The sequence below is a fragment of the Amblyomma americanum genome, chromosome 11, assembly GCF_052857255.1.
Source record: "Amblyomma americanum isolate KBUSLIRL-KWMA chromosome 11, ASM5285725v1, whole genome shotgun sequence".
Taxonomy (NCBI): domain Eukaryota; kingdom Metazoa; phylum Arthropoda; class Arachnida; order Ixodida; family Ixodidae; genus Amblyomma; species Amblyomma americanum.
The window spans coordinates 104,090,343-104,116,270 of record NC_135507.1 but is presented as its reverse complement, the minus strand read 5'-3'; the positions used below and the strand labels follow the sequence as shown (position 1 = coordinate 104,116,270).

Below are 25,928 nucleotides of genomic sequence, written 5' to 3'. Positions count from 1 at the left end.
CTGCGTGCACATGTCGTCTGGTCTGCTGGTAAAAACATCTTTCACTTTGGGCATGAAGTTAGCAAATATGTTCTCATATAACAATTAATAAATCCTAAAGGTGCTCGTAAACATATACTGCGACCAGCAATGTCAGGCAACGGGAGCCCGCCGTGGCCGATGTCACCGTTTCGGGAGCTGATGGTTGTGATCGCATAGGCCTGAAGTGTTAGCTTTGGATTTGAGCAACTCGCATGCAGCACAAATTTCTGAGGAATAAATCATTCTGTCCTTTAACATCTTGTCGAGCTGTAGTGACGGAGGCCGAATAGCACATATCTGCACACCTACGACTGCGCGGTTCTGCCACCGTCATGCGAGACAGGCTGTGGCCGAAGTTGTCCGAGACAGATATTGGTGCTCTTCAAAAAGAGAAAACAGCCTACTTAACCAAATTCCCAAACTTCACAATGCTCTGAAACGTTTACCACCAACAAAATGCTCGAAGCAAAGCCAAGGGTTGTCCGTGGAGCTCGTAGCAGGCAGTCTGCCAGCGGATCGCAACGGCGTACTGTTTTCGCCGTTGACTACTTGATGGCACTCAGAACATGTTGCATTCCATTGCAGTGAAGTTGCTGCAGTTTGAGGCAGTGCGCAACACCATTTTTTCAGCGATGTGAGCGTTGGTATTAAATAAAGAAAGGTCGAAACCGCACGCTTGCAGGCAATGCCTATACAAACGAAACCACAGGAACGACCCGGAAGTCCAAATCCACGTGATGGAGCTTCGCCGTGACGCAATGTCCGCCGTAGTTTGGGCCCCACTTATTCAATCGATTATTTAAAATTATTGTATATTTGCACACACCTAGAAATTTCTCTGCTCAGAAGAGTTCTTTGAACTGCTCAAATTTGCTACCGCTCAATAACTGGTACTCAATGATTCGATTGGATGTTCACATTTTCATGATGTAGTTAGTGTGTGACAGTTTAGGAGGAATGTCAGTGACACCATACGAATTACATATTGACATTGATAGGCGTTTTTGATGAAATGAAATGGCTGTATTAAAACTAGCATAGGCCTCTTTGGTTGTGCAAAAAACAACAACAACAAAAAAAAACGGATTGGCAACCTTAGGTTTGTCACATTCAAAAATAAATTTCAAATTCTCTTGTGCTTTGCAAAAATTCATTTCAGTGGACCCTGCTGCGAAATAGGCTCATTGTAGTGGGAAAATGAGCTGCGTTACCTTGTATGGTGTTCTGATGAGAAGTAAAAAATACCTTGTTGCAGAAATGTAGCTGTTGCGGCGTCTGTTGAAGTGGTGTTAGTCTGTTCTAGCAGAAACCTGAGTTGTGCTTCCTTCAGAGTTTGTCCGCACCGCACTGTTCGTGGTTCTGCCTTGCTGCGTGTGGGACACTGAAGTCCTTTCTACTGCTTCTTGTTGTGCAGACGAGTCTCCCAAGACATGCTCGGTGTTTCTGTCCAAGGGGGGCATGGAACTCTTCCTGAATGTTCTCGAGGTGAGTGGCGTGCTCGGTGTTGGTTTGTTATGTTGAGCTCTGCTACCTGTGCTTGAGCGCAGTTAAGGTCGGCTGGAACTCTGCTGACTTATTTGCTTAGTATTCACACCTGGGGTTCTCAAACTTTATGGCCCCGGTGAACCCAAACGGCCTTCCAAAGGTTCTGAGGAACACTCTGTGCGTCTTAGTTCCCATTTCTTTCTGCCTGACACGGGTGCAGAAAAGGGCCTGCGGGTGCACAGACAGTCGAGAAATGTCCAAACTCAGTGAATCATTGACAGGCTGTATTGTGGAGCAGTCTGCAGCGAACAACTGCAGTGAGATTAGTCCTAGAATAAAGTGGGTAAGGAAAGGGGGAGGTTGAGTAAAGCATGGATTTAGGTGCTGAGGAATCCCCCCCACAAAAAACAACTCTAAGGAAGGCGGTTTGAGAACCCTTCATTTACAGAATGTATACGCCATCATTTGCACTACCTTGTAGCGGGGTAAGGAACCTACATAGGAGTTTGTTGTACATACACACCTTTTTGGTGACAAATACAGTAAACTACAGTTAAGACCAATTCTTGGATAAGGTGAACAAAGTAAACAATGCAGGTGCACGCACGCACCTGTCAGGTTGTGATGATGGCTCAGGGTCATGTGACCTGGGTGGCAGCTGAGCCACCTGCTTTATGAAACAGGCGGCTCACGTTTTATAATGACGACACACCACGACAAATGACTTAACCCTAGTCACACGGGCAGTCTATCCGCAGTTACCAAACCTAACTGTGGTTATCATGAATTGCAGTTAGCCGTTGTCACACGGCTCACCACCATTCTCGGTTGCGGCAACGAATGACCCCTTCGGTGCAATGAATGAAAGGGCGCAATGATCGGTAGTGTGAAGTGGCACTTGCAAATATACCTTACAACACAGGGCCTATAGACTGTTCCGCACTTAAATGGACGCCATAGACTGCTCCTCACAGCTAAACCGTGTAGTTGTTCGAGCTCAAATTTCGCACAGAAATTACATCTGGTCGGCAGAATTGTTTTATACCACATTTGTTCAGGGTACTTAACTGAGTCAATAAGAAGTTGTCTGATTTTCACATCATCTACGGTGACGACAGAACGAAACAGGCCGCTCCCTCAGCGATTGCACCATTGGTGCCATCTAGTTGGTTGACCGTGGAGATCAGTCAAAGGACGGGGGGTCTTTAGCGGGAGGTTCGAAGACTCTTCAGCAGCTGCTTTATCAATGATCGCAAAGAGCTTAGCTTGGCCAAAATTGCACTAAGTTTGAAGACTTCCATGGTACAGCATCTTCAGACCTCCCGCAAGACACTCCCCCACCTCCTTTGCCAAATCTCCATGGCTGACAAATGAGATGGCGCCACCGGTGCAATCACCCAAAAAGCGGCCGTTTTTGTGTTGTTGTCGCCGCAGACGATGCGAATATCCGACTTTTTCTTATTGATTCAGGTAAGTACCCCAAACAAATCTGTATAAAGCAATTCTGCCTACCAAATGGCGTTTTTGTGCGAAATTTGAGCTCAAACAATTCACCGGTTTAGCCGTGAGGAGCATTCTATTGTGCGCGTTTATTTGCGGAACACGCTGTAGAATGCTGTTCAATGGTGCCGTTGAGTGGCTGCACTACCTCCACCACCGTACATCGCCGCGCCTCCTCCAAGCCTCCCGTGCCAAGACATAATCTCTGCGGCAAACCCCGGTTCCGGCGTCAGAAAACCGTGCTAAACTTTCTTGTTCTCATAAATAATAAGCCCTGGGATAAGGGAATGTCAAAAATGAATCCTGCTTGAGGATCGCTGACGTGTACCGAATTGACAGTACGAGTAATAGCATATCGTTGCCGTGTTTATGTTACCGTTTACCATGTTACTGGATGCCGGACTTTCCGGTTAGCACTGCATACACCAGAAGATGTTTTAGCATACCTTCTCTCCCTGAACAAGTTACCCTAAGGCAAAAACAAGTGATGATGATGACAAAGCCTCAGCACTTATTGTAATCAAAAATATGCATGCATTGCAAGCAATTCTCTGCAGTGAGGTGCTACATGCACTCTAATAATCTTTTTCTCTGCATATAAAGACAAACACATTATTTTTGTTTTCAGCTAGCAGTCGGCTCACCGCCTTTTCAAATGTGCCCGTAAGGCTAGCCGCTGTGCCTACTTGGCCAGTAGACAATTTTACTGTGCAGAATGCAGTAAGCTTGTGTACGCAGCGCTTATTGTGTTGCGAATGCTGTAAAAAGTGCAGCTACAGCATCTTCTGTTTGCAGTGTTGCAGTGTCGCGTCTTTGAATGTTTGGATGCATGGTTTGGTTGTAAATAGTACTGTAGTGATATCAAGTAACAGTAAGCCAAAGCGTTTCAACTCTGGGCTTGAGGAACCTTTTTTTTTCTGAGTCTGTTCTTTGAAATAAGAAAACCATGAAAATAGAGGAGAATGTTGAAAGCCGACATAAACCTGAGGTACCTTGTTATTGTTATTTGGCTATGTACACCGTTGAGCACTATGTACACAGCACATAGCTAGGCTTAACTGCTTGAACATTGCCAAATTATCTAAAAAAAATATGGGCTAGTTGCCATTTAACCTTGATGTATCGGTGAGAGTGTGCGATTTAGAAGCGAATGCCTTCGTTTAGAGTGAGAAATGGCGCCGGAGGATGCGGTGGCGATGCTGTTTTGGTCCAAAGATTCTGTAAAGAGCTAGTGGCCTGGTAAAGGCCGCACATGCGCAGATGTTTACCTGGTTTACATAAGCCCGGTAACTATATGCTATAACTCTCTAGTAACTGCGATACAAGCTAGTTTAATATCACACCAGTGTAGCAGCTGCCTGCCGCTGGTGCATCACGGCTGACCCGATCTTCTTGCACGCTAGCTCCGCTGCTAAGGCTTTGCTGAAATCGAGCATGTATGTTTCTTTTAAATAGGAGACAATAGAGTAGTCGGTAATGCAGTGCCATGAGTAGATCATATACTATAGCACTGGTCAACTCAAAAGCATAGTCCGCTGTGGCTTTGGTGCGAAACAAGTTGTGCCTAGTGACGACTAGGGAGTATACACTGCAAGACCACTCTCGTCCACCGCGCTCGTCGGCGGCAGGCACCACTGCGGTAAGCTCATGGAATCCGGTGCTGCAAGCATTGTGAGTTTGTTGCCTACTTTAAAAAAGTGGCAGGGACTGGTCCTTTTTTCAACATTACAGTGCTACAGAATGCATAGCTTGAGCACCACAGGATGGTGCTGCAGTACGCTGTTGCTGCGCCGTCGGACAGTACTTGAAGGTTGCGTAAAAGCACCCTGGGCACTCTACACACTGTCTATTTTAAAGTGTTGCTCTTGAAACATGATTGTGTGTGCAAAAAGTATGTTGTCAAGGCGGACCAGCTCGTATGCTTTTTGCACTCGGATGCCTACGGACACTTTTCGTCCACAGACGCCACCATTTTCTCGGTTAACGACGCAAACTATGGTTGCCAAGCTCGGTTTATGATAACCGTGGTTAGCGGTATAACCGTGGTTTAGTCCACCATGTCAACAGGAGTAACTATAGTTAACAGAAACTGCAGTTGCTTTAACCACGATGAAGTGCCCATGTGACTAGGGTACCAGTGTAATGCATAATGCTTAATATTTCAAAATTGTGAAAACACACTGCTAGTGCACATATTTGATTTGGACCTAACTATGCAAATTGGATGCCATTCTTTAGCTTTCTTGCATGCCGCTATGATTATTTGTTTTTTGAGCTTGATTCACAATAGTTGCAGAGTACGGGGAACGCCAGAAATTTCTAAACCATGCAAGAGCTGCTACGTGAGCATTCTTTACCCGAACGTGGGGTCTAGTGGGAAGAGTCATTAAAAGGGCAGCACACCAAATCTCAGGGGAGAGAACTAGTGACAGGTGGCGAGCAGGGGTAGTTCTTGAATTAACATTTGGGATGTGTCAATGCTCAGCACAGGAAGAGATGAGAAAGGTTTTGTGTGTGTGTTTATGTTGACACACATCGGGGTTTAGAAGAGGACATTTTGGGTGCAGTTTGGTTCCGGTTATGATGCCTATCATCATGGCGCATCAGAGAGGGTTGGGTTTCAAAGTGGCAGTTACAGAAGATGCAGGTATTGGTGGTTGTGGTCATCTTAACTTAGATGGATGATTTAAAACCATTGTGGTCTCTTGTCATAGTGCTCTGGGTAGGAAAGTCACTGCAGTGCTTGGCTATGCAGGAGAAAGACTGCTGGAAAGTCCAGATTATGGGCATAGACGGTGAGGATAGACTGCATTGTGTTGGCGGATGATGTAACGCACTGGCCGGTTGAGTTGGTTGTCTGCAGGAAGGCTGTGAAAAAAAACTTGTGATTGAAGCAGAGGGTGCGATGCTTTCAAGGTGAGGCTGTGGAAGGTGGAGGTGCATTGCTGGAGGAGTGGTGCTTTTGCTATGAAAGTGACTAAAAGGAATGTACATGTGTAGTCTTTTGCGAAATTGAGCAGGTTGGTTAGGGCGCTTAGGGAGGGTGAAAATGGCACTAGCGTGTTGCAGTTGAGTTGTGCAAGAGTCTCACAGACGAGTAGTCCACTAGGAGAACGCATGGGAGAAATTTGACAGCACACATATTCAAGTGCCCGATTCACGGTGCACTCACGCTTTTTGTGCTGAAACAAAGACGTTCGTGTGCATGCTGAATATCTTATGTAGCCACAGTTAGGCTCAACTTCTAAACACAGTTTGAAGGAGCTGTTTCAACCATTTTCGCACACGTTTGCTGGTTACGGGCACCGCTTGGGGTCGCTGAGGGCGCACACAGCAGCCCTTGCAACTGTGGTGCTTGCTTTCCTGGCATCTTCAGCTTCGAGGAAACAGAGACCAGTGCACTGGAAATGGAGCAGTGAGCGTTTCTCTCCTTTTGCAGCTCTTCCTTGGGGAAAGTGCGGTTGAGACCAAGGTCCTCGGACTTGTGGTGAGTCACTTTTCCTTGCGTGCTCGGTCATCACTGCTTACCATGTGGGAAGAAATCAGTATGCTTTCCGTCCAGGCACTGAGGGAGAGCTGCTGACCGGTTTGGCAGCATTGAATGTGTGTTTCCCTATCATACGCTGTGGCTAAAGTACTGCGATTCTGGTATTGGTATTTGCTCACCCTAGTTTAGCCTACACACTGTCAGTTTAGAACAGAATGTTGAAAGGAATCTCACACAGTTTGCCCGCTAAGTGGTATATCCTAATGAGAAGCTTTGTCCTTGGCTTGTATCTCCTTGGGTGCTTTCAATGTAAGTGACAAAGTTTGTAATAATGACCTCCCTGCATTGTGCTATTTCATGTAATTATATTCAATGATGGTAAATGTGCTTGAATGTATTGAACTGAAGATGGCAATCCTTTTACATGCATAGCTTTTCTCATGTGACGGGGTTTAATATGGCAGTCAAGACTGATTTGCTGAAGCAACACTCGTTAGTGCCATTGGATGGGGTGCTAAGCACCAGTAACTGAGCCATGACCAGTTCAGTATCTTGCATGCACTTAAGGGGGGATGCATTCACTTGGGATTGCAAAATATCGCGAAAAGGTTGATGCTTCAAAAAACAGTTTTCGTATGGAATATAGTTCAAACAATATCTCCACAAAATATCCGCTCTCGAAATAATCCCAAAGAAAAACAATATTTTGAGAGTCGTGCAGCTGAAAAATGAAGTGCCAGCTTCGAAATGATGTTCCATTTCACCCGATTGCAATTCTAAAAGCACTTCCCAACTGCTGCCATTTTGATACCATTTGAAATGTCATTTTATGCCCTGGAAGAGCCCAAATGGTGAGATTAAAAATGAAATCGACTTCATTCTATGCGCTAAACCTGGCATCATTCAGGATGTGGCCGTCCTCGGAAAGGTGCGTTGTAGCGACCACAGAATGGTAAGGTCTAGAATTAGCTTAGACTTGAAGAGGGAACGGAAGAAGCTAGTGAAGAAGAAGACCATTAACGAGTTAGCCGTAAGAGGGAAAGCACCGGAGTTTAGGATAGCGCTGCAAAACAGATATTCGGCTTTAACTGAGGAAGATGATCTTGATGTTCATTCAATGCACGATAATCTGACATCAATAATTACGGAGTGCGCAGTAGAAGTAGGCGGTAGGACAATTCGAAAGGATACCGGGAAGCTATCTCAGGTGACGAAAGATCTGATTAAGAAGCGCCAAAGCATGAGGGCGTCTAACCCTACCGACGGAATAGAACTAACAGAGCTGTCAAAGTTAATAAATAAGCGCAAGGTAGCCGTCATAAGGAGGTTTAATATGGAGAGAATCGAGCATGCTATAAAGAACGGAGGTAGCCTAAAAACAGTGAAGAGGAAACTAGGCATAGGGAAAAACCAGATGTATGCATTAAGAGACAAGCAGGGCAATGTCATTAGCAATATGGATAAGGTGGTTAACGTAGCCGAAGAGTACTACAGAGACCTGTACAGTAGCCAATGTAATCAGAGCGTTAATGAGAAAGACAGCAGTGCACAGCAATGCGTCATCCCGCCAGTAACGAAAGATGAAGTAAAGAAAGCCTTAGAAGCAATGAAAAGAGGAAAAGCAGCTGGGGAGGATCAGGTAACAGCAGATCTGTTGAAGGATGGAGGGGACATCGTGCTAGAAAAACTAGCCACCCTGTATACGCAATGCCTTATGACCTCGACTGTACCAGAAGCTTGGAAGAATGCAAACTTTATCTTAATTCATAAGAAGGGAGACGCCAAGGACTTGAAAAATTACAGGCCGATCAGCTTACTATCCGTTGCCTACAAAGTATTTACTAAGGTAATCGCTAATAGATTCAGGGCAACGTTAGACTTTCATCAACCAAATGATCAGGCAGGCTTTCGTAAAGGATATTCCACAATAGATCATATTCACACATCAATCAGGTGATAGAGAAATGCGCAGAATATAACCAACCTCTATATATAGCTTTCATTGATTACGAGAAAGCATTCGACTCAGTGGAAACCTCAGCAGTCATACAGGCATTGCGTAATCAGGGGGTAGAAGAGCCTTATGTCAAAATACTGGAAGATATATATAGCAACTTCACAGCTACTATAGTCTTCCATAAAGTCAGCAATAAAATTCCAATAAGGAAGGGCATCAGGCAAGGAGACACGATCTCGCCAATGCTGTTCACCGCATGTTTACAGGAGGTATTTTGAGGCCTGAATTGGGAACAGTTGGGAATAAGAATAAATGGAGAATACCTAAATAATCTGCGATTTGCTGATGACATTGCCTTGCTGAGTCACTCAGGGTGAAATGCAAATCATGATCAATGAGTTAGACAGGCAGAGCAGATCGATGGGTCTAAAAATTAACATGCAGAAAACCAAGGTAATGTTCAACAGCCTAGCAAGGGAACAACAGTTCACAATTGGCAGCGAGAGCCTAGAAATTGTCACGGAATACGTCTACTTAGGGCAGGTAGTGACAGCTGATCTGGATCATGAGAGGGAGATAACTAGAAGGATAAGAATGGGGTGGAGCGCATATGGCAAATTCTCGCAGATCATGAGTGGCAGTTTACCAATTTCCCTCAAGAGGAAAGTGTACAACAGCATAATCTTACCGGTACTCACCTACGGGGCAGAAACATGGAGGCTAACGAAAAGAGTTCAGCTTAAGTTAAGGACAATGCAGCGAGCCATGGAAAGAAAAATGATAGGTGTAACGTTAAGAGATCGGAAGCGGGCAGAGTGGGTGAGGGAACAAACACGGGTTAATGACATCGTAGTCGAAATCAAGAGAAAGAAATGGGCTTGGGCAGGGCATGTAATGCGAGGGCAAGATAACCGCTGGTCCTTAAGGGTAACGGAGTGGATTCCAAGAGAAAGTAAGCGTAGCAGGGGCCGGCAGAAGATTAGGTGGGCGGATGAGATTAAGAAGTTTTGCAGGCAAAGGGTGGATGCAGCTGGCAAAGGATAGGGTTAATTGGAGAGACATGGGAGAGGCCTTTGCCCTGCAGTGGGTGTAGTCTCGGCCTTTTGGCTAAGATCAAAGTGTGTAGTAATGATGATGGTGATGATGATGCTGCTGCTGCTGCTGCTGCTGCTGCTGCTGCTGCTGCTGATGATGATGATGATGCCCTTCCGTTTGCACCTTTTAAGTTATCAGAGCGGCGCAGTAAACGCTACAGCCATTTTCACGCAACTCGATTTCCCGTCACTCGATGAGTGCACACAGACTTCGTCTCTTTATCACTGTTCGTGATTTAGTTTCAAATACACTGCTTGGCTTAGAGGCTTTTTCTCTGGTTTTCCTTGGGGAATTGAAATTAGCTTGGTATCAATTTAATCTGGAGTAGAGCTGTATGGCAAAGCTATTTATATTGGCATTTACATTATGCATTAAATTAAATTATGATCCAGCCTATATAATATGTTCTATTCATACCTTTTTTTACCAATATATTTTCACTGAGGAAAGAGTAGAAACAGCATCACCGTACAAAAGTGCGTCTTGGGTGATGCTGTTCTGTAAATATTTCTAATAATTTTTAACTAAAATCACAGAACTTCATATGACTCATATCCATGTTGAGATACTCACAATGCACCGTAAAAGCCTACTAATAATATGAGGAGGCTTTTTTCCAGATTTTAGCATGTCAGATTTCCACCTTGTGTTATGTGCGGGTCCGAAAAACTTTTGGCTGAGATCCGCAGTTCCGGTTTCGTTATTATTGAGTGCCTTTACTGTCACACTTCCAGCCAGAGGAGGCACTATCTAGCAGTGGCGTATATATATATTCCATTTATTTCCATCAAAGATGGGGTAGGCGAGGCAAAAAGCTGCGATAGCAGCTTGACAAGTCCTCGTCCCCTACAAAGCAGCAGCAGTACACGCCGACAACCCGACACATCTTTCATCGAAGAAAAACATAATAATACATAATAAAGTATAGAATGTACTACTCGTACATGAAAAACATAATACATAATAAAGTATGGGATGTACTGCTCGTACAAAAAGTGAGTACAAGTTTCTAAGTGGGAGGAAGATTAGATACTAATATCTAAGAAAAATGTAATGGTAAAAAGGAGCGCACAAATGTAATACAGCAACATAAAGGCGACATTGGTTGATAGTTCATAACCTTATGATGTCCGTAGGTTGATAGTTTCGATTTCTACCCCATTTCACTTCACTGACCTGACCTTATGATGTCCAGAACGGTCGCCTGGTGTCGGGTCTGCGAAAGCAGCACTTGGCTGCTTTTAAAAGAGAAGTAATCATAGCTGCCGAAAGCGTATCAAGTGCTGCTACATGGTCTGGATGAGATAGGAAAAGCCTGCTGTTACTGCCGCCAGACACGGGCCTCTCCAGCCACGCTGTGCAGTTAGATCGCAGATGCTTGGGCCAGCATTCTCAAGGAGCTCGCCGCTTGTTATTTCAAGAAATACAGGATATCGAACGCACTCGACGGCACCGAAGAAGTGTTTCTATGTTAAGATATCTCTGACAAGGGCCTCTTGGAAGACAGCACACCCGGCTACGACGATCACTAGAGCTCCAACTACGGACACTTACGATGTGTGTGTGCCAGAACATATGCTGGAATTGGTTAGTGCATGCTCGCATCACAGGATGCGAGTAGGCTCCAGTGTGGCGCTTCTGTACCTGCCGTTCGCGCTACACATATATGCTCTCGTCTTTGAGCTGACTGCCTTTCCTTACTATGTGTTGATGAAAACTTCTTTTCCTTTTTTGCTATCTCTAACTTTTACCTTGTGTTATATGTGGGTCCGTATTATACGCGGGTTTTTATGGTAATTGCACATTTGGAATGTGCATAAAAAAAGCGCACTTTCATGGTAATTATGAAGATAGTGACAGAAATAAAAAACGGTAATATTCACCTACATCCCTCCTTAAAACATGGGAGTGCAGTTGGCTGTTTTTTATCCTTAACAAATCCATGCCTAAGGTGCCTGTGCCTGAGGTGTGCTTTTTACATGCGTGACGGTCACGATGATTGCACGACATGCCGTCACCCGCTGAGCGGCGGCATGTCGCCACTGCAGGAGGTGTGCTGATAGCGTGGCCTTCTAGTCTCGCCTTTGCGCTGGAGGCGATCATTGCGATAATGTTTTTAGTGCGTTAGCACTAGATGTTCTGTTCCATCACTTAGCTTTTGTCTGTGGGGTCCCTCTACCCACTGGGCTGTGGGCAGCTTGTCCATGGTGGGCCACCTACGTCACGTGACCTTATGGCGTCATCACAACCTGCCCACCGGATTGTGAGCACACTGCTCGCCGTGGCAGGTGGGAGTTAAATTAATGATTGGTTGTGAGAGGTTGCTTGGGAAGAGCAACCCGGGTATCACAAGCCCCACCGGTGGCAGCACCTGTCACTGTAGGGCAGTGACACATCGCTAACCACTGCGCCAGGACTGTCGTGAGGACTGAGTGATTTATGATCCCAGTGATCAATGAATGTGAAATAGAGAATAACCAATTCCGCACAGATGGACATCAACCAGTTGATGCTATCGTGCCATACTCTTAAGGCAGAGCTTAAGTCCAATTTTGCTGATCTTTGTCTGAAATCTGCTTGACTTTGACAACAGAGTCTAGAACGAAACCTAACTGAAAACCGAAGTACTAGCATATCTAATTTGCATTTGGCCGAACCAAGCAAAATTGTCTCCCATTTTTTTCTTTTCCTTTTTGATGCAAGTTCCTAGTACAGGCAGTACTGCATAAATGGAGGTGTGACAGTGATTCCAGACGGAATCTCATCTGAGTGACACGTCGCTGACATGTTTGTACTGCATGTCTTAAAGTGCCTTCGAAGATTCAGAGCAGCTGTATACCTGGTGCATCGTCTAAAGTAATGAATTAGAACCGGAGGTCACCATTACTTGGGGCACACATGCATGTGCCTTGATGACTCTGAGATGCCCCCTGGAAATGTTGCCTCGGTACGAATTTGCGCTGGGCCTAAACGGGTGCTTTTGTAACGTGGGGAAAAATATATAGAATTATACTGCATTTTTATAGAATTACACATGCATATATAGAATTATACATGCATTATACATGCATTCTATGACACATGGATTATATGATGGTCTCGGGACTTTAGGGCGTCTATTTGTGCCAGCCCAGTAGTGCTCAGTGCTGCTAATACTTATGCTTGCTTAAGGCACTGAAAGCACTCTGTGTGTGTGTTTGTATGTATGCGTGCATTTGTGCACATGCATATTTGTAGAGGGGAGCAATGTGCAGTACTGAATGTAGTGGGGCAATGTTTCTTAGGCCTTGTGGAGTTGGCAGAGCTGGTGTTGATTCTGCCCGATAACATTTGATTCCACAGAATAACATTGCGGAGGTACCCAGCCTGCGGAGTGACCTCATGAAGGATAACCTGATGCGCATCTTGCGGTGAGTCACTGGCTTTCTAGCGTTGTATTTTCGCAGTTGAAAATAGTCAGCATTTATGGGGCAAACCCTTGGAAGTTTTGTGATGCATGGTCAGCATGTGCTAGGGCCTCGGCAGGGATATTCGTATCGGTTATCAGACACGCTGCTGCTTTTCTATGTGCCATTCCCTTAATTATTTGAAACATATTGCTTTTGTGGATAATGCTTTTTTCGCAGCATGTGGCGAGTGCGTGTTCTCATATACATCCACTGTCAAGAATTCGTGGAATGCATTATTGAGAAGACAGTTTTGTTCTGAATGTAGGTATATGAAGCGTAATTCTTAATGTGCAAATCGTACAGTAAGTGATTCCATCATAAACAAATTCCACTGTTATGTGGAATTTCCTTTTTAAAGTCACATTTTGTAAATTTGTCATGGCGGGTGTACGTACAGGAGGTACTCACGTGGCGTCATCCGCAAGAGGTGCTGGCGGCTGGCTCAGGATTCGCCATGTTCTTGGTCACCCGCACGGCCGCTGCTGCCAGCCGCAGTATATAGCTCTTTGCGACATGTGAGCTGTTAACCGTGCGTAATTTCTGCCTAGCTTGTAAAAGCGCGACTGAGTGGATACTTTGAGAAATTTGCGAAACAGAGAAGAGTGGGCTTACTGAAAAGGTTCCACACTATGAAAACAGTGACTTCATATCACTGCAGAGGTGCCAGCGTTGTGTGCAACCTACAGGACTGCTGCCGTACGCTTTAATTGACAGATATCAACACTTATCCTGTGCATGGCTTAAGTTTGGCGACAGATGAAGAAGTTTAAGTGCACACATTTATGAAAGTTGCAGTTTTTTACAAGCAGGTGAGACCGAGAGCCATGTGTGAGGGTGCCAACTGTCAGACAAGTGCAGTTTTTGGAGAGGTAACTTGCAACATGCGTGTGTTTGCTTAGCTAGCTTAAATTGTCATCTCTGTCTACTGAAAGTGACATGTTCCTACTGAATCTAGCGAAATCGCTGCACATAACTTTGCTGAGAACCTAGATTCCACAACACGTACATTCAAAATAGCGCTGCATTGTGACATTCAAAACTGAAAAACATTCTCACTCTGTCTGTCTCCTGTTCATGCTTCTAGCACATGCCACTATTTGCTCCCTTGTTCTGTCACACAGATAAGGCAGCTTAGGCGGTTCTGCTGAAACAGCGTCTGACAAGCTTTAGGAGTTCATGAACGACAGTTTTCCCAGTTTTGTAGTGCTGGTTTTGGAATTTGGCCAAATCGTCACGTGCTGTTTCTTCAGGATGTGTCCCGCATAAGTGCCAGACAGTTAACTGCTGACATGAAAAGCTGCAAGTTGCGGCCAGTTTTGCTGTCGAGTTGTGAAGCTAGCTAGAGCGGCCACTTAATTGCAACACTGAACAGGCAGCGCGGTTATGTCTCGGCACAGAAGAATTATACTGCATACTTTATGCAGACGGAGTGTTCTGAAAAGAAAAGTAGATGTTGACTCATATTAACAACGTGATGTTTTGGATCGCTAACGATGCACTAACAGTGCACTTGACACTGCACAAGCTGGTGTAAAACTACCCTAAATGTGACGCACCAGCAGCAAAGACGCTCACGCCGTCTGGTAGTGTGGCCGTAGTGAATGTCTCCTATGCTTAAAGAACTGCTGCTGGGCCTATAGTTGGTGTCAATAACTGTTGCTGCAGGACCTGTCACAAAAAACTTGGGGCCTTTCTAACCACATTCTTTAAGAAGGAAATGCGATAGCGTATGGAAGCACTCCCGAATATTCCAAAGGAGCTCCCAAATTTTGGAAGTAGGCTTACCCCAGAAAATGAGTTATAGTGGATTAGTGGGGCTGAGTGGGATTAAGGTGATTAGTGGGTGCATTTAAAGGGCTCTGAAACACCTTCTGAGGAGAGTACGTAAACTGGCTTGATCACTACATTCTCTCCTGATGAATACCTGAGCCAAATAATGCACCTCTACACACTGCAGAGAATCCACAGTTTCATGCGAAAGTTGGCGAGTCCTTTCCACCGACTTTTTCATGCTCGCGGCCTCCTCCGTTGGGACCCGCCGCGGTGGCTGTGTGGTTAAGGCGCTCGGCTGCTGACCCGAAAGATGCAGGTTCGATCCCTGCCGCGGCGGCGGAATTTCTAGAGGCCCATGTACTGTGCGATGTCAGTGCACGTAAAAGAACCCCAGGTGGTCGAAATTTCCGGAGCCGTTCACTACGGCGTCCCTCATAGCCTCAGTCGCTTTGGGACGTTAAACCCTCATAAAACCAAACCAAACCTCTTCCGTTGCACTCTTCTGCGTAATTCTGTTCAGAGGCGACCATTGGTAAGATTCTTTCAGGTGTCACGCAGCTACCATGGCTGCGGCCAGTCAGCAACCAGGAAGCTCCGCCCCCCGAGGAATTCCTACGCGAGGAGCACCAACCTTTGAATGTGCAAAAAGTTACTAAAGGACTAAAGGAGAGAGAAAGGCGCGGAGACACTGAAATAAAATTTTGACTACAGATAACTCGGCTTCTACAAAGAGCATAAAAAAAATCCTTGTTGCAGGATATTTGTGAAGTGGCATACTTTAACATTCCAGGAATACTGCACCTTTTTAAAAGCCTCTTTCAGAGCCCCTTTAAGGCGGTAGAGTTGGTGTGGTTAGTATAATCCCGTACGATAATCCAGTGGAAGGCACTGGAACGTTCTAGTCCTCAGATTTTCTAATTTGGCAGTGCTGGTGACATCATGATCCTCTCGACCAGTCGGGGAATTTTGTTACGGAGAAACTGGGTGGTTTTTGAAAGACAACAACCTAAACTCTATCACATCATAAATTTGCTTGGCTGTGCAGTATCACTATAGAAATGAGTAACATTGAAGCATACAAGCTGGACTATCATGACAGCCTGTTATGTAGAGGGGGGGGTGGGGGGGGGGGGGGTGCATGAGGATTGTCTGTGATCTGGGCATGGCATTTCCTGGGCTTATGATGAGATTGTGCTGCCTGGTGAAATCTAAAAAAAGGCTAGGGAGGAGAGTACCTGACGTGGCATCAAAGTGGCGTGCATGCACCATGCAGGAACCTCCTGCACTCGAGCCAGATTGACGTGAGCTACTTCGCGGCTGGCATTGTGGCACACCTGGCGAGTGACGGACCAGAGCAGTGGACGGTCACGTGCGTCACACTCAAAGAGATGCTCAAGGAACTGGTAAGGGGCCTCCGTGTGCATGCTGTCTAAGCCTTTGACAGACCCGGTGCCTTTTCTCCACACTCAAACTGTGGTGGGGAGGAGAAACCCCTGACCTGATTGGTACTATGATGTCATGTTTGTGTATGTGCTCGAGTGACAATTACGATGCACACCTTGCTCTGTGCTTTGCAAATATGCTTCCAGTGTCTTTGGTTGCAGTGTAAGTCTGATTCAGTCTTTCAAAGAATATGCACCACCAGGCTGCGCTGAGCTGCCGTCCAACCCAGACTTTGTAGCGGTATGGTGCTTGTGGGCTTGTATAGCATGTACCATGTGAACTTGTGTAAGGGCTGCATTTTTTTTTCCAATGTGGGTGTGAGTTTTTAAGGTGTAGCCCATGCATAAATTAAAAAAAATGAATAGCTGTATATTTTCTTCATTGTCTTAATTCAAAACGGGGTGTGTGGCCCTTACACAAGATTGTACGGCATGTGCAACAAGGAACGAGGAGACATAGACAAACAATGGAAAACATAATGATGGGAATGGCAGATGCATCCCACGCATTTAGTCGAGTTTTTGTATTTTATCAAGTCTGTCAGTGCCGTCACCGACTTCGGGTCTAGGTTTCTGAGTGTGCGGGCTGGGCACTATTATTCTTAATTCCTTTTTACTCGGCCACCTAATTTGCTCCATCCGGTTCTGCCGCTGAAGTGGTGTGGAGTCGGCCGAGTGCGAGCCACACTTCGGCGTCCGTGATGTCCACGTCTAGGGTCTCGTTGAGGAGTCTCTTGTATGCGGGAAGCGGGTGTGTGTGCGACTTGTTAAAGTATCGGTTGCGCATACACAACACACTGCCCGAGCTGTGTGAGGCACACCTCACCTCTCAATACGCACGTCTTACACGCCAAATACAAGGGCTACCCCGCGGCCGCTTGCGTGGACGCGGCGGAATATGCAACACCGCACAAAGCGTATGCGATAGGCGCAGTGACCGGGACTGGTTCGCCCCTAACATCCGCCGCAATGTACACCACCTCCTCCGAGACACCTTAGCCAACATTATATTCAGCGATTCAAAAGCAGCCATGCGCAACTTTGCGAGGGGCCACATCTCCCCATCTCCCTGCAAATCCTCAGAAGCACCCACCACACCCCCGCAAGGGAGATCGAGCTGTTATGGGCTCCGGCCCACTTGAACAACCCGGTGAACGAAGCAGCCCACAATTAGGCCCAAGGTTTCGTCGGCCGGGCAGTGGGCTCCTCTGACCCAAGTTTATCGAAGGATGGCCTGAACTCGTTTCATGACATAACACACCACTTTAGCCTCGAAAGACGCACCTTCCCTCCGCCACATAAATCGCTCTCAAAGACTTGGGAGACCACCTTGCGTTGCTTGCAAACCCATTACCACCCCAACCCGACGGTACTTTCGCTCATGTGCCCCGAGCAATACTCCCCCCAGTGTAACAAGTGTGGTGACAGAGCCACACTAGACCACACCCTGTGGAACTGTCTGGAGGATCCGCCTCCTTCGGACCTAATTCAGCTCCTAACTTCCGAGCAGTGGGAGTCCATGCTGCTTAGCTCTGACTCGGAGACCAAACTCTGGGCAGTGAAGCGAGCCAACAAGGTCGCCGTGAGCCACGGGCTGACGGCCATCTAGCGCGACCAAGACCTCACCTTACCACTTACTGCCGGCGAATATAAATGTTTTCCCAATCCAACCCAATTGTATTTTTTTAGGACTAGTCTTTTTTTATCTTTTGTGATTGCAAAAATGATGTCCGTTGCAACTGCAGGAAATTAACATAAGGTTCATGAGTTGCCCAGCAGCCCACCCACCCTGAATTTCCTTGGGCCCTCTCCGAAAATTAACCCTGGCTACGTGCCTGGCTTGAGATGAGTAGTGGCATTGCATTTACATGGCGTTTGCGTAACGTGTACCTCCGTAGAGTCTAGCAGGCTGCAATGAAAGTCAGAGGATTGTCTGGTCAGAAACGCGCTAGCTGCTTGAATTATCTGGTTAAATGCACTGCACCTCATTTTAAATCTAACAAAATATTGCCCATCTACAAATTGTATAAATATAAACTAGCCCTGGAAATTTTGCACCAGTACCGGACAGGCAAAACATTTCAAGCAACTATCATGCGAAGTCTGGTTCATATAATCTACGAAAAAACTTAATTCCAAGGCCGCATTCCCGCACAACATACAGTGATCAAAAACTAAGCTTTGTGATACCAGATTTCCCTAGCGAATTTCCCGTTATAGTTCAAACTGTTTACTGCCAGCTTGGCGGCGCGACTCAGACGAACGCTCAGGGACATTTTCCTAAATGAAAACTAAAAAGGCAGTGCTGGGCTGTTTTACTTGTTTTCTGTTTCAAGTCCTGGTCTTTACCTCAGCTTTGAAAGTCTTAAACTTGTGCACTTAGATGTCTGCTGGCCCAGATGTTACGTATCTTTTAACCAACCTATTGCTTGAAGTAGTCTGTATTCATTTGTCAGTTATGTCCTAATTTATGATATATTATTGTGCTTCTCATGCTGCATTATTCTCTTGAATTACGTCATGGTTGTGTGTCTGCAGCAGCCAAGGTAGACACAGCCCTGTCAGACACGACTATTGCCTTTTGTCATGTCCCCCAAGGCATTTCTGTGATGGAATTGTCTTGAATAAAGAAAGAAAGACAGGAAAGAAAGAAAGAATAAAGAAAGAAAGAAATCAGTGTTGTAAATATTGGGACTTCTAAAAGTTTGCAAGACTAGGATTTTTAACGAACTGTGATTTGGATCCGAGCGATAATGCTTGAGCTTGATTTCAAAACAATATCAAGTGTAATGCTCTTTCTGCCTGAGTTTGGCCCGACTTGCTGGCATGATATGCGAGATAATATATCAGAATTAATTTACAGAGATACTTACGAGGATACTAAGTCAGGATAGAGTGATAGGTTAGCATCGCGTGATAGATGTCATTTTTACTGGAATGAAAAATTTTATCATCCAGAACTTAGCATAAAAGCAAATTACACATGGCGCTGGCACACACAGATTCTTAGAGCTGTGGCTGGTGACGTATTTATGTGCTTTCTCTAGGAACACTGTTTGGCCATCAGTGTGATCACTGTTGAAATATAGTCAAACCTCGATATAACAAAGTCACGCTTCCAGCTGAAAAATTGATTAAATTACGAAATCCTTTACGTCGAGATTCCTGCGTTTCATCAGTACATCAGTACAAATAGAGTTACAGATTTTTGAACACTCCTGGTAGATGGCACCTTGTAAGTACAGTAGAATTTTATGATATAATTTTGGCTGATCAGAATTTTGCGATGATATGAGTTTTACAAATCTTACAAATATACAGTATGTTAACATTTCAGGATGATGTGGACACTTTCTCAACCCTCAGTGGATGATACGAACATGTGAGCCACCAGGCATCTGCTAGCAGGTGCCCGGCGATGATGCCATTCAAAAGGGACTACTTGGCGACATATCCTGGAAAAAAAACATCCAAACAAGCATTGCAAAGTTTTCCGGCTGAAAGTAGCTAAGCAGACAAAAAATTACTCTGTATCAAACCCTCAGCACCATGTGGTGCCCTGCACTCATGACAGGTGGTAGGCATTGGCGCACTTTGGTGGCAGAGCGTGTCTAGCATGGGTTTCATATGTTCATGTAGGTGGCCCAGGGGTACGTTCCGTTTTTGTTCTGCTGTACAGATTGAAGCCTTGTGGCAACATTTGTGAAAAAAAGGTGCATGCAAATCGGGGTCTGTCTCTGCTAAAGTTTTCATTTTCATGTTCTAGTTCAGGAGTCTCCTGGTATGTGCATGCGATGTGCGAGGACTTCATTAAATCGAGATTGCAGTATAAAATTACTTCTTTAAATCGCGAAAAAAAAAATAATACCTGGCTCTAAATGGGGCAGGAATTGGGAAACCAATGCATGCATTACTTCATGAATTTCATTAAGTAGAGGTTTGTTATATCGAGGTTTGACTGTGTGTGAGGAAAGCAGTGCGGCAAGTGTTGCCAAGAATGCGGATAGTCTCATTATCAAAACACTGCAGAACAAATGATTGAGAGAAAAGCTAGAAAGGCTAGATACAAAAACAAGTGCTGAATCCTTCACCTTGCATTCTGTTCACTGAAACTCTGCATGACGGCTGTACGCAGGAAGTTCAGAGCTGCAAGCTTTCATTGGCATTAGTTCTCTGTTGTGCTTGCGAAGCGGCCGCTGAAGTGGTTTCCTTTTCACTTAAGCCGTCCAATCGGCTACTTTATGCATGCTGTGCGCATTCTGAAATGGCAAAGTGTCTGTTATGTGTGCATTCCTTCTCGACAGCTATAGCTGGCAGGCAGCACGCTACAGCTGGGTGGAAAGTGCCCTGATTCTTTCTTTCTAACAACCCACAGAGAGCAATTCACAAACGTAGAAATTGCAATGCACACAGCAGAGTCAGTCACGACGAGGGTCATCTGCAGTCATACTTTCTGCGTAGCTAGTCAACAAACACGCAATAATCCACAGCGCAGCGTGCCGTTTGGTTAGCAGTGTGCGGGTAAATTTTTCACTCAGGTGTGATGTTGAATGAGAAATGCTGCAGCGTGACTGCTGCTCACATACTTTGGAGGATCCCTTGAAGCTTACATGTACACTTCGTGGGAGCACACAACACATCAAAGGCCACACGCTCACTCGTCATTGCTGATGTATACATGCATGTGAGCACGATCAGCAGTTTGTTGTGCAGTCTGCAGCCACCCTCGATAACTTGACATAGTTTCTTTCACACCCTTGGAGCCTATGTCTACCGTACACATGCACTGCAACGAGACACAGATGCATGCGATGGAGCAGAGAGCATCTACCTTTCGGTGGGTGAAGAAGGGCTGAGACGGCCTGCACTTGCACCTTGCCGCCGTGACTCGGCTGGCGGGCTAGTTCTGGTTTCCGGCCGCTCTTTGGAAGTGGCGCCTCCGATTGGTCGGAGCGCTGCATTGCAAATGCTTCGTAGAAATGACGTAACTGTGCTCACTTATGTGAGCGGTTTGAATGTGGAAGGGTTTCAGGACTGTCGTTTGCAATTTTCTCAGCAACGTATCCTTCTGCAGTCAGTGTTCCTGAGATACGATGTGTTCGTCTTGCTTAGAGTGACATTTCCCTTTAGTGCCCCGTTAGCAAAACACTACTGGTCTTTACATGCCCACAAGAAGTGTATCAGAAACGAGGGACCAGCTAGTGTGCGTACCTGGGGAACCCACAAGTTCACCCCATGGAACCCCTGGGAACTCAGTTTGAGAACCCTGATGGTAGGTAATACTTTGCAGTGGAAACGTGCTGCTATATAACCTAAGACATTCTGGAATCGGTTTGGCAGGAGTATTTTTGCCAGTGCTCAGCACTAGTCCACTGCATTGGATATGAGCTGAGGTTTTGCCATTTGCATGCTGCTAAAGATGACACTATGAACTTTCAGTGAAAGCATAGTTCTCTCTGCCTGCAGGGTGACGTGGTTCAGAGCTGGAAAAGTCCAGACACAGAGATGGTCGCCTACAGGTGAGCAAAGAATGCAGCACAGCCATTGCTCTTCGGTCAGAGTCAAAATGTAAAAACGACCATGAGCCGAGATTTCACTGCATGCCAGGAAGTGGTGGTTGAAGTTATTGTGAACTTGTTCACAACCTGCTAACCTGCTCGTAAAACACTCATGGAGTCGGCGTTTTGGCTGCATGCGTGCCGTGGTGCCATTCCAAAGGAGGTGCTATGAATCGAAGCCACTCGAAGCAGGTATTTTAGAAATGTTATTCTCTTCAGACAAATACTTTAAAATTTTGAATACCGTATATGCAAATCGAATCGAATCCTTTACTATTTGATCGAATGTTCAAAAATGCCTACTATAATGTTTGCCTATTTATCCTTTTTTACAATATTTTCACATTTTTTTCTATTCGTATTCAATTTATGCGATTTGGAATTAGATATTTGTACACCGCTATTGAAAAGCAGCACATGCACAGTTAGCAAACATACCTATCATGAGGGCTTAGTAAATGCTGCTGATCCCAAGGATGCAGATCGAATCCCAGCCACATTTCGTCGTGTGCTGTGCAATGTGAAAACATGTTAAAGAACCCTAGGGTGTCGAAATCAGTCCAGAATACTCCACTACTCCTTATCTCACAGTCCACGGTCAGCTTTCCGATTTTAAACCCCACATACCAGTGCAAAGCAAAAATTGCTTGGGGCACTAAAGTAACTCCAATTCTATTCCAGTTCTATTTTAATTGTATTCCTTTGTAGTTGGTACTGACTATTACAGGTTAATGTTTCGTATTTTCCTGCCTTCGATGACATCACACATTGTCGACCAATCTCAAGTTTTGTAACACCACTTTTTGGGTGACGCCGGGTTTTCTTGTTGATGTGCCATCTAATGCTTTCACATTAATAATGCTGAACCAGACTTTCGATGACATATCTACTACACGTGGCGTCACTGTACATTGTGAATGCATGTCTGTGTAATAGATTTGGGGGGGGGGACCATTTATGCCAGCTTTAACCCTTTGAAACGCCATTTTTTGTTTCATTGAAAAGAAACATTTTCCTGCCTAGATAGTGTATTCAGGCATTAAAAAAGATCATTTGTTAGTTTTCCAGTGCTAAATACTAATAGTTATTTTACTGCAGGGATGTGCAAAATTACATTGAAATGCTGCGACCTATCAAGTCACAGCATTTCAATTATTGCCCCGAAGGATCGTGGCAATAATTTATATTTCAAATGTGCACATTATGCTTGAAATGGTGAAAAAAAAAAGATGTTACTATTGGCAGCAAAATATGTCTTCATAAAAATGACGGATGACGTGCTACCGTGCTCACTGTTTCGCAAAATTTTATTTACTGCATTCTCTATTATAGCATAAAAAACCACCCTATTTACCACATGAAAGATGCAAAATTCATCTGAAATAAAGAAATCACTGCTAGGTGTAATCACTCTCAAGCAAAGCTGCGGGTTTGCTTTGTACACAATTGTGTACATAATGTGTCAAAGAGTTAATGCTGAAATAATTTCTTGACCGGCTTTTACCTTCTCCTCCTTTTCCTGTAATTGTCACAGGTCGTTCAACCCGTTCTTCCCTCTGCTGCGGTGCTATGCAGCGTTCGAGGTGCAGCTGTGGGCAGTGTGGGCCATGCACCACGTCTGCTCCAAAAATCGTAAGTACATTTTCCCTGCAGCGTGACGTGCGTGCATAACTACAAAGCACCTTGCAGGCATAGGTTGATGTGCTGATTTGTCGCTGACCCAAACGGGACCAGCCTGAAAGGCAGAATTTCAGAAATCCTATACTGTTCACTGCCTCTCGCTGTTGAATTCAGCCATGCTCAAAAGAACTCTAAGCAGGCACAGAAAAATTACACAGAAGGCAGACAGTTCTGTGAAATGTTTAGCTTTTAAATGGGACATAAGATGGCACAACTGGAACCACAATGAACTGAACAAGAAAGATTATGATGAAAGCATTTTGTCATGTGCAAGAATTTCCCCCTCCTGGCTTTCTGAGCATCCATGCCACTGTGCTCTGTTCTGTCTCTATGGTTCTGTTTTCCCGTGCAGTGCATGGTTGGCTTCACGGAACAATGGTTTGTGTGTGCAGTGCCTTTCTCAGCAACATGGTGGAGTATACGAAAAGTGCCATCTGCGAGCATTTTGTAAAGGGAAATCCTGAAGAAGCAACACGTAAAACATGCTATGGTGAACTTCAGGCACTGTCGGGCACGACACTACTGACAAACCGCATGGACAACAAGCATTATGCTTTGCACAGTTCGTTTTTGGTGGAAAGTGGTAATCGAACTGGGTCAGAAAATGCATCACTAGCCTTCTGTCATATGTAAGCTTGAGGCAGCAAGGGAGTTGTCGCAACACTGGAGAACAGAAATTACAGCGAGGATTGCTTGGATGGTGGCACTAGACTTGCAGCATGGCTGTGAAATACTTGGCTATACCAGTAACACATGTGTCAAATGAAAAGCCGTTTTCTGGGGCTGGCAACGTTGTCACGGCCGGACAGGAAAAGCTGTCCTTGGGTCATGTGTAGCAGCTGCTGCGTTTTTTGCCTGAGAATCTCATAACTTTAAGTGCTTCAGCACATCTTTGAATAGATTTGTTACTATTCAATATTTTATTTGGTACTTTATTCGAACGTTACTATTTGGTATTTGCAAACACTGCTAGTTGTTTAAGGTACGGGAGAATGAAAAAACAACTCGTACGACAGATAGCACTGTTTAGCTCAAGTTTTAGTGACAGCTCTTGAGGAATTTTTATTTCACAGTGCACCGAGGCAAATAAGTCGTGAGCTACATGCTGATACAGCATAAACCGCTTATAACGCATATCTCGGGTCCGTGAAAATCTGCACTATAAATGGTACAGCACTATAGCACTATAGCAAAAACATTGTTTCTTCAGGTCAAAATACATACGAGATGGGCAGCTTCCCTTTCAAAACAGTTTATTTATCACTGAACAAAAAGGAACCCGCAACATTCGCTGCATGCTTGCTTAGATTAGTTTTAGCATGTTGCACATGGCACAACCGCGGAGGAGTGTGATATAGGTAAGCAATTTCATCGTGGAGTGGGTTTAAGGGTAGACAGACACAAGGTGCTGACAACGTGATGACTGACTGTCTTTCCTTCAAGAAGTGGTAGCGTAACCAGTTGGGTGATTACAGAAGACAACATGCTCTTAAGAAGTGCCTTCGACCGGTGAAAGTAGAGTCTGTGCATGAACTGCAAAGTGAAATCCAAAAAACATAACCTAAGTAGCAGAGTGTCAGCGATCATAGAAACAATTAATACTCTTGCGTTTCGTCCATCCATCGTTATATAATATTTTGTTGTGTTGGTTTTGCGGAGTAAGCGGGTGCGGGCCTCAGAAGCCCCCCTGTGCTGTGCAGAGAAGTGCACTTAATGATCTGAGTGGTCATAGAGCGGATTTCAAAACTGGTATTTCACTTTGCACAACCGCATATTAAGCAGTATGACTTTAGCCGGCAAAAACTGCATTATATCCGGTTCCACATTATAAGCAGTTACGTTATAAGTGTTCTTCGCTGTACGTATAGGTGTAGAGCGCCCTTTTTAAGGCAAAAGCTTTACTACCCCCTTCCATAGCTTGTTTGGCATATGTTTCATACGGCCTTGAACTGAGGAGCGGATGTGGTGGCAGTATTCCCGAATGTGTTCACCAAAATTTTGAGCAACCATTCGTCGTACAGCATTCTGGGTAGTATCGTAGCATTTCTCTTTGCATATAGCTTGCATGTTTTAGTCAAGTTGGAGGCTAGCTTACGCCAATGACATATGCACCTTCAATTGCATGCTTTAAGGTGTGGTTGAGGTTTCCACCCAGATGTCCAGATCTGAGAGCTACTGCGTCCTTTCCTTTCCTCAAAGCACATGCTTTCGCATTCCCATTCCTTCTTGTAAGCAGGCTTAAGTGCCCTCACAATTCTTTAGTTTTCCACACATATTTATTTGTTTTTCGATTAGTGCTGCTGTCCAGTCCACCAATGAGCGTGCCTCTCCTTGGTTGGTGTGTTTTGCAGCAGCCACTGCAGACTGACCATGCTACATTCCTCCGGTGATGCCAAACTCTTCTTCCTTGCATGGTAACCACTCTTCGGATGGTTCTCATGGTGGCCACCCTACGGTTGCTCATTCCTCACACTTGCCGTA

At 45.1% G+C, this 25,928-nt stretch overlaps 1 protein-coding gene and 1 long non-coding RNA gene across 4 annotated transcripts in view; one reads left to right on the top strand and one right to left on the bottom strand.

Annotated features, from left to right (window-relative positions):
- LOC144110513 (uncharacterized) overlaps positions 1–11,083 on the bottom strand; it is a 148,627-nt gene extending 137,544 nt beyond the window's left edge. Inside the window, exon 1 of the long non-coding RNA XR_013309856.1 lies at positions 10,722–11,083. This is a non-coding gene — a long non-coding RNA (uncharacterized LOC144110513). The remainder of the gene's footprint in view (positions 1–10,721) is intronic.
- The window catches only part of LOC144110512 (protein zyg-11 homolog B-like), a 193,880-nt gene that overhangs the window by 156,868 nt on the left and 11,084 nt on the right, over positions 1–25,928 (top strand). For all 3 annotated transcript variants that reach the window (XM_077643491.1, XM_077643489.1, XM_077643490.1), the window contains exons 11-16: positions 1,436–1,506; positions 6,446–6,493; positions 12,888–12,955; positions 16,041–16,170; positions 21,676–21,728; positions 23,302–23,399. In XM_077643491.1, the coding sequence (XP_077499617.1) occupies positions 1,436–1,506; positions 6,446–6,493; positions 12,888–12,955; positions 16,041–16,170; positions 21,676–21,728; positions 23,302–23,399 (468 nt within the window). The remainder of the gene's footprint in view (positions 1–1,435; positions 1,507–6,445; positions 6,494–12,887; positions 12,956–16,040; positions 16,171–21,675; positions 21,729–23,301; positions 23,400–25,928) is intronic.